Source organism: Miscanthus floridulus, chromosome 18 (genome assembly GCF_019320115.1).
Source record: "Miscanthus floridulus cultivar M001 chromosome 18, ASM1932011v1, whole genome shotgun sequence".
Classification (NCBI taxonomy): domain Eukaryota; kingdom Viridiplantae; phylum Streptophyta; class Magnoliopsida; order Poales; family Poaceae; genus Miscanthus; species Miscanthus floridulus.
This window is the reverse complement of record NC_089597.1, coordinates 129,431,939-129,440,993: the sequence shown is the minus strand read 5'-3', so window position 1 is coordinate 129,440,993 and position 9,055 is coordinate 129,431,939. Positions and strand designations below refer to the sequence as shown.

Genomic DNA, 9,055 nt, shown 5'->3' with positions numbered 1-9,055 from the left:
AGTCCTAAATTTTAGCTCATAAGGCGGTTGTTTCGCGAAGCAACGACCTCATTCTCTCTCTCCTCTCACTTTCCTCCACATTATCAAAAATCCTATGTGACACTGTATGAGACGGAGTATGATGCCGCTGATGTGTAGCAATGTACCTGCCCTTATGCTTCTTGGATATTCAGTAATTTGATTAGTTGCACTTTTTGGATAAAATCAGACAGCTTGACTTGCCCGAAAGATACCATTCTGACTTTAGGGACAGGGTAAAAATAGGGTCCGATTGCTAGTGACCTGTTTTCCTTTTTTGTCACTTCTGTCCCTTTGTTTCCGAAAAAAGTCTAAATTACAACCCCACAGTGACGTTTTCTGAATAACCCCTAAACTATTTTTGTATTCACTTTACACTTTTGGATCTTTCAGTTGGTGCAGGGCTACTTGTATCGTACTGATTGATATGATATCTTCAAACCGTTCCAAATTCATCTTTTCTCCCTTGATCTGTTTTTGTTCTTTCCTTCCTCAGTTATGAAATATGTGCTTTTGTTCAATAGTATATACCATATTTGTACCTCACAGCTTGGAAATCTAGCACGTAACATGACCATTAAGTACTCTGAAGAGTTTTTTTTTTTTTAAACGAATACTCTGAAGAGTTTTGAGTTATGTGGATAGAGGTTTGAGAAATTGTAAGTGGGATCCTCACAGAATTCTGTGATAGTGAAGGGATAATGAGTATCTATTTTCTTAGCTTGCATCATGACCGCTTCTCGAAAACCTGAAGAAACTATGCTACCATGGTGTCTATTTTCTGTTTGTATCATGTTTACTGTTTGTGATTGCCTGCACAAGCAAGGATGACTCGAGTAACTGTGAACACAACATCTGTATGTTGATAGATATTTTGGGAATATAACTTTTTCTTTTCTATTTACGTGTCGCAGATGCCTTTGGAATGCATTTGATGTCTTCGTCAGCACAATAATTCAGTCTTGGCAATTAGTTCTCTGTAGTAGCTGGGCTGGGCTGAGCTTGGATGTTTCGTTTTGATGCTTATTTGTCTTTTGGTATCTTTTATGCTGATCTGTCTCTTCGTAAACATGGGTGTGTCCAGTGAAAAACAAGGCGCGATTCCCCGCTCGCCTAGGCGCGACTAGGCGCTGGGCGGAGGCCTCCCGCGGGGCCTAGGGGGTGAGGCGGCATCTAGGCGGTGGGTGCGCGCGTTTGCGGAGGAGGCGACGCCTGGGCGGGATGTGCGTGCGTTTTGGCGGGCAGGAGAGCGCGCGCGCGAGTGGGCGGCTGCACGGGAAAGAAAGCGGCGGCGCGGGAAGGATCGATTCGCCGGCCACGGTACGTCTCCGGCCGATTCGTCGTGCGCGAAGCTTGTACTTGACGCCGTGGACCCGTTTTCCACATCACCGGCCATCTTCTCCCTCCGTGCAGGCCTCCTCGCGCCGCCTCCGTCCGCCGGCCCGCCGCCGCCCATGGAGCTCCCGTGCGCCCCCTCCTCGCCGGGCCGCCACTGCTGGTGAGCTCCACGCCTCACCTGCCTCGCTACCCCTCGCCCCGCCTCTCGGGAACCCCAAGGTGAGGTCCGCCCGCCCCCTGCTCCTCTCTCCTCTGCTCGGCTGCTCCTTTCTATCTTCCTGCTCTGTACGCCTAGAAAACGTCTAGGCGCCTAGGCGCTAGGCGATGGGTCACCGTCTAGAAACCGCTTAGCGCTTAAAAAAACATTGGGTGTGTCCATTCTTTTGCTGTCCTCTAATGAAATCTGCTGGGCCCATATGGAAAACATCAATTCCTGATGAACTTTATGGGGAAAATAAACCGATTCCTTTCAAAGTTTTTTTTTCCTTCCAATCAGGTATTTGCAGATACAAATATTATGTGCTAGAAATAGGAAGCAAAATATGGAGTGATATCGTGTTGAGGTGCTATTATAGTGATTCTGACTCAAATCAACATTTCTAGGAAAAGGGACCATATTGGGTTATCCTGACTACAGAAAACTCATGTTGTTTTATGCTTCTCGGATAATTCAGTCAGGTGGACTTTTTCAACGAAACCGGACAATTTGGCTTGCCTGAAAGCTACCACTCTGACTGAGGTGGCCATTACCATCTTTCACTTTGGAGTTGAACTTGAACAGGACAAAAAACAGGGTCAGAATAGGATCAGATTGCTACAGAGTATAGCTATCCTTTTGTGTCCAACATGTTCTATCCTGAATCCTGATCCTAGGTTGGGTGCAGAGTTGCTTGTACCATACCAATCGATATCATCTAAACTGTTCCGAGTTCATCTGTTCTTCTCTTTATTTATTTATTTTTGTTTTGTTTCGTTCTTGTTTTGGATATGTGTTTTTGTTCGACCGTATATACGGTTTGAGAAATTGTAAGTAGGATTCTCACTATTATTATTATTTTTCTGTTGTAGTCTTGTAGAAAAAGGATAACGAGTATCCTAGACCTGCAGCTCCTTTCCTCCACAGAGCGCCAGTAGAGTTTCAGACTGGGACTGGTACCATATCTGAAGTAGAATTTTGTCATATGTCCCTCTCTTGAAGTGGTAATGGAGCAAAACCAACCAAAGGCTAACACGCTTTATTGCATAATGTTAGAAATCAGAATAAAGATCACATTGCTATCAGGTAGAAGAATCCCCAGCCCTGTCCATCTGTCTTCCTTTCCATCTCGTGACGTGCACTCTTCAGTCTTTAATCCTCCCCTTTGCAAGCACTTGTTCCAAGATTGATATGGTAGGCCCTCTTGTCCTTTTCATGGTGGTGGTGAGGAAGCCAAGGGGCACATGACTCGCCCCTTTTCTTGCAGTCACACTCGAGCTAATTATTCGCATGTTAAGTTGTTAACGTCACACTAAATTTCTAGTCTAGCCCAGAAGCATCCACGATCGAAGACGACGGATTCTCGTACGCACTGCATCCACTTGGATTCAAGACCTGTTACAATCATGGCTTTGGTCTCTTTTAACTTTGTGTTTGGCTTTCATTGGCTGCACTGATGGCTTGTTTAAGATGGCTGTCCAAAAATTCAAGCACCTAAAAGATAGCAACTTGCACACCTATATGGGCGTATAGTCGGCTGAATTTTGGATTTCCTCTGATTTGTTTGTAAATTTGGATCCCGGAAAAAGTAGTGCCAAGGGTGTGCTTGGATCATTGAGTGTTTTGACGGTAGTGTTACTCCCACTTGCTCATATATGTCTGCTCATTTGCTCATGGTATTCAACATCATTTCAAGGTCAAAAGTGCATTGGTGCGGTAATTTGTTATAAATTATAGCGTCTGAAATCATTGCACGGTGATGCATCGCATTGACCTGCAGATCAATGAAGCCTTCTCTATAGTAGTACCTCCGTCATTAAAAAAAAGATCAGTTTTAGGTATGGTCAAAGTATTTCGTGACTCTAAATAGGACATATTATCAACATGCATGACTCTAATAAATGTATTATAATATTTCATGAAGAATCTAATGATACATATATTTAGTTTGATAAATAGTAGTATATATTTAAAATAATTTAAATTTGGTTAAACTTCAAATCATTTGACTTAACACCATTCTAAAACTGTATTTTTGTTGGGAAATCTGAAGTAGTTCGTTTGTGGAACCTGGACTAATAATGGTCAGTGCAGAGATGATGATGGCATATGTGCAACTAGAAAACATTCACACTTGTTCTGCCAGTGTCCTTGACGACTGTGACTTAAACACTGTGCACTGATCCTTTTTCTTTCCCACACAAGGACAGAAATGACTGGTGGGCTTTTGCTTTCATCAGTACCTGTGATTGCTGCAAAGCAAAGGAACATGATGCTTAATTATAATTATTATATGATGCGCCGCCCTTGTGTATTGCTACCACTTCTTGCAATTATTTTGAACAGGAAAACAGAAGCAAGAATTGTCATCAATCAGAAGACAGAAGTGAAGGACGAGTTTTCAAAAAAAGAAGTGAAGGATGAAAAGATGAGGCGTGTGACATCTTTCAGCCTAGGCCCTGACAAAAAAAGATAGCCAGGTAGTGCAAGTGAGATTATAGGTGTTTAACAAAAGGTTAGGATTAACTGCCCTAATGGAAGACAAGTTTGTGTGCTCTGTGCATGCCGTGGCACCTCAACCATATCTTTGTTACAAGACCCATTTCATATTTGGGTAGCGCTACAGGTAAAAGGTACGTTCCGTACCTATTTTTTTTGTCTTCTCCAACAACATAATTCAAAAGAGAACATTTTCTGTAAATGAGTCTCCAGGAAAGAGGATACTCATATTTAGGTTGTGCCTTTGTTGTAACCCAAAATGGGTCTCACATATAGGTGCTTTGTTGAAAGCTGATACAGTACCATTCAAGACCCATTTTAAATATGGATGCCCATATGGGACAACCATCGGAGACGGTCTTAACTCGCATTGTTCTGAATTTCTCATCCGTCCATTTGAAAAGTCACATCGATCGACCTCATGGGAAGGAAAAAGTGCAAGAAATGAAATAAACAGTAAAACGAAGAAGAAATGAAGCGAGAAATTAAAGCTCAAGAACACATGGTAGTAATTAATCTTTTAATTTACTACTACTGATTTTGTACATGTACGTAGCTAAGTCATCACAAAGCTTCGTTATTCGTTTCTACGTAGCGTCCAGATGCATGCCGTTCATCGTCAGTCCGTGCGTGCTCCGTCGTAGCTTGCTAGCTATAGCTCACTGCCGCCGCCAGCGGTCCTGCTGCAACTCATCCATGGCGGCAGAAAAGAATCACCTACTGATCCCGCGACGACGCGCGCGCGCACACACGTACGGCCTGATCATCGGTGCAACTGCCATGCACTGCCGGGTCCTCGCTGCTGCACGAGGTCGATGCCCGAAATCTCGAGTGCCCGCCGCCTGTGGCTTAGGTGTAGGTAGCTAGCTGGCGGCCACGGGCGGGTTGCGTGCGGCGAGGTTGGCGATGGTGGGGCGGCGGAGCATCACTGGCGGAGGCCTGGTCGACGCCGCCGCCTCAGCTACCGCCTGCGAGGAGGACGCGGGCGCGCGCTGCAGGAGGCGGTGGCGCCGCGCCGCCGCGTGGAGCGCCTCGTCCATGTCCATCTGCTCGTCCCTGCAGTCCTCGCTGCAGAACGCCGCGTCCCCCCTGCGTCGCGCGCGGGCACGCCGCAGACGAGTCAGTCAGCAGGGCGCGCCATAACCAAGACACCGGATGATGCAACGAACGGACCAAGGAAGGAGGAGCTGGGAGGAAGAAATTAAAGAGGCGACCGATCGATGGCGCGATGGCTGGCACGCACGTACTTGTACATGAAGACGTCGCGGTCGCAGGCGATGCTCTCCTTGCAGAGGTAGCAGGACTCGAGGTAGTGGAGGCGACGACGATGCGCTACGGCGCCGCCGGCGCCGCTCGGCCTCATCGTCACCCGGTAGAACCTCGTCCCCACCTTCACGTACCCCTCCTCCTCGTCGTCGTCCTCCATCGCCTCCGCCGCCGTGACCTTGGTCTCTTGCATGTGCGCGCGTGGACACCAACGACAAGCCTCTCTCTCTCTCACACACACTCACTCTCTAGCTACCAAGGCAGCTATAGCATGGTAGTCCCCTCCCACGCTACTCGCCTTGCACGCACTTCCAAGAGAAAGAAGCTGCTTGCTACGCTGCCATCTCCATGCCTTTGCTTGCAGTTGTCTGGCTCTCAGAGAAGATAAGAGAATAGAGAAGACGATGCTGATGCTGGCCCCTAGCCTACTAGGTAGTATGGCGGCGATGATGGCGCCCAACAAGAAGGCGTGTTCTTCTTCCTCTCTACCTCTTCTTCTCGTTGGTTCGGTAGACGGAGCTATCCCAGGAGGAGGCTATATACTTATAGATATGTGCGTGCGTGCGTGTGCGGCTTGTCCGCACGCGCGCTGCCTGCCTGCCATGCTTGGGGTCCGGTCCGGAGGCGCGTGTGTGTCGTTGCAACTCTCGCAAGCAAAACCATGGGTGGTAGGGCAGGAGGGCATGGGCAGTGTCATGGAACCTGTTGGCGGCGCATGGCTGCCTTTGCCTAGGGGGGATTAATATGTCGTATAGGGCTGTGTTTAGTTCGCGAATTTTGGGAATTTGGTTACTGTAGCACTTTCATTTTTATTAGGCAATTAGTGTTCAATTATGGACTAATTAGGCTCAAAATGTTCTTCTCGTAATTTCCAACTAAACTGTGCAATTAGTTTTTTTTTCGTCTACATTTAATGCTCCATACACGTATCGCAAGATTCGATATGATGGCTACTATAGCACTTTTTGGAAAACTTTTTGGAAACTAAACAAGCACAAACTAACCTGCGGTCTCTGCAGAGCGGCAACGGCAAGTTGACACACGCCTGAATTATTAATAAACGATAGATCCATCTATCATTTCGAAAGGAAAACGGGATCAGACAAATAATCATTGTTTATTGATTAACATATTTTTATAATTATTAGTACATACTCTCTCCAATATACAAGAATAAGAACAAAGTCTATCAAAGTTTGTCGTTCTAGGGCCAAACATTGGTGGCATGCAGCGCGTTTAGACGCGTTACAATCTCTTAGGGCACCTCAAACATATAGGACTACCTCTATTTCCATACAATGACAGTTAAAAAATTATAGCCCAACTTCCCTTCTTCCATCGTTTGCATCGCACCACCCGATATATAGATCCCTAACCCACACCTGTCGCGGTGCCTCCCTACTCCGCCGCGCCCCTCCACTCCACCACGCATCACCGCCGGAGGAGGGCGAGAAGCTCACGGTCAATGGGGTCGACATCGGCCATCCTTTCTCCACCGGCACACCCTGTCTTGTGCGCCAATAGCTCCTCCCATGCCAGGTGCCATAGGGTCGAGGCCGCCTCCTCCTCCACTACTCCCCGCCACCTCTCAACCATGCTCTGCCTCCGCTCCTCCACGCCTTGTCGCGGTACCTCCTTCGCCGCTCCTCCCGCCAGATCTAGTGATGATATCAAACCATTCGGCATGTGGTAGCTGTTTGACGCCGCCGAAAAGGTGTGGCTTCAACGAGCAAGAGGCCAAGGACGAATTTGATACCTTGAATCTAGCGGGTTCCGGTGACAGCCGTTGAATAGGCCAAGAGATTCTAGCGCTTTGCCTTGTTGTACCCACAGTCATAATTTCTAGTGCCGTATAGTCCTTTGTATGTGTTGTAGTTGCTAGGCACTAGCTCTAGCTTGCCGGCGTTCTTGGTTGGTCTTGAACGTTAGCGTCTTGCTAGCGATCGTGGGACAACCGAAACTTGTCGATGTCATGTAACTTTGAAACTCCAGTCGTCTTAATGAGAATAGGTTACGACCTGTTCGCGAAAAAAATCGCATACGTTTGGTCTATATTTGAACACTTCACCAATTCATGTATGCTATGGAACTTTTTGCAACTAATCTAACGTCTATTTAGGACATCTCTACTTAACTAAAACCAGCTCTGCTTTACCGACTCTATCATAAAGTAGCTTAAAAACACATAGAGTTTTTGAAGTATTCCTCCAGGTGCTCCGTGCTCTACAAAAAAGACTAGAGTCGACCCTCAACTCTACCTTTTTTTCTAGAGCAGAGTTTATAGATCTACCTCTGTTTCATTAGCAAAGTTGAAAGCAGAGCTGGAAAAGATGGAGCAGAGGAGTTACATGTCCTAAGCTACCTACATGAAGAGTGACAAGTTGATCCTAATGTCTAAATATATTTATTATCTAAGTAAACGATATGTGTTCAATGTCTCTGTGTTGTGGCAAAAATAAAGGAACACACCACTCTCCGAGTGCTATGAGTGCGGAGCACCTTAAGGTCTTATTTGGTTACACTCATAGCTACCTCAATTATTAGGATAAATTAGAGAAAATTCAACTAATTATTATCATAATTCATCTCAACACAAATAGATGAGTGGATATAAGTACAGTCAAAGTAGGCCTAAGAAAATCCTTCGACGTCTAGATTTTGAAAAATAAATAAATAAAGTGCATGCAGTGCTCGTACAAACTGTTAAGCAGTCTGACTGGATCTGCATGCTTCGTGTACCTTTACCATGTCGGCGGTCGGCGGTCAGCGGTCGGCGGCAGGACGGCATGGGCACAGCACAGGCGCAGATCCCATGATTGAGCTACCAAAGCGGCAAAAGCCAAACCAAACCGTGGAGGACGTTCCGCGGTTCCGGTGGGCTATCCTCTCGGGTTTCGTCCCTGGTCTCGGTCGGTATCTCTGGAAGGAGGAAGGCCCAGCCAGCCCACGGCATTCCGTTCCAGCCTGCCGCGGCCCACCGCTGAGGAGGAGGCGGCGCCCATCAGAGCCGTCCACGTCCCCGGTCCAGTCCAGTCGAGTCTGCCCGCCCGCTGCACCGGCGTGTGCGTGTCCACCTCTTCCACCACGTCGTCCCCATCCTCCCCTCCCGCGCCCGTGCGGCCGTGCCCTCGTCGGGACCCACAGCCTGTGGCGTGCCGTGGCGTGGAGCCGCCACCCCAAAGCAGAATAAGGCCACGTTCGCTGGGAGAAATTTGGAGCAATTTAAATAAATTTGAAGAAATTTATGATAGCATGAACAGTGAAAACCAGCCATGAACAATGAATTTCGGCTGGTTTTCTTCCCAGCCGAACGGCGCCTAACCCTGTGGCTGTCCTCCTCGTCTCCCCCAGCACAGCACAATGGACGGCGCTGTGTCCCTCTCCCTGCACCACCACGCCCACGGCGTGCTCCCGCTCCCGGCGCCCCACCATCACAACTTTGGATATTGATATGGTATATATTAAAGTTATAGTTCTCAATACGATCTACAATTTTGTAGTTAAAAAGTTTTTTTTGTTTGAAGTCATTTAGTGTCCCAAAATTTATTTTAAATTTCAAATTTTAAAATCTATAAACATGCAATAATATTTTGGGACCCTAAACAGTTTTAATTCAAAAACTTTTCAACTACAAAGTCGTAGATCGCGTCGAGGGCTTCAATTTTGATATAAAGTTTATCTTTATTCGAGTTCATATAAAAAAATTATAAATTATTTTTTGATATAAAGTTTTTAGAT

General features: G+C 46.7%; 1 protein-coding gene across 1 annotated transcript; it reads right to left on the bottom strand.

The window, feature by feature from the left end:
• Positions 1–4,500: 4,500 nt before the first annotated feature.
• LOC136521887 (uncharacterized) lies at positions 4,501–5,872 on the bottom strand. The gene is made up of 2 exons (XM_066515657.1): positions 5,299–5,872; positions 4,501–5,140 (listed from the first exon to the last, which is right to left on the bottom strand). The coding sequence occupies exons 1-2, from the start codon at positions 5,508–5,510 to the stop codon at positions 4,915–4,917; spliced, it is 438 nt and encodes a 145-aa protein (XP_066371754.1). The 5' UTR covers positions 5,511–5,872; the 3' UTR covers positions 4,501–4,914.
• Between the last annotated feature and the right edge of the window lie 3,183 nt (positions 5,873–9,055).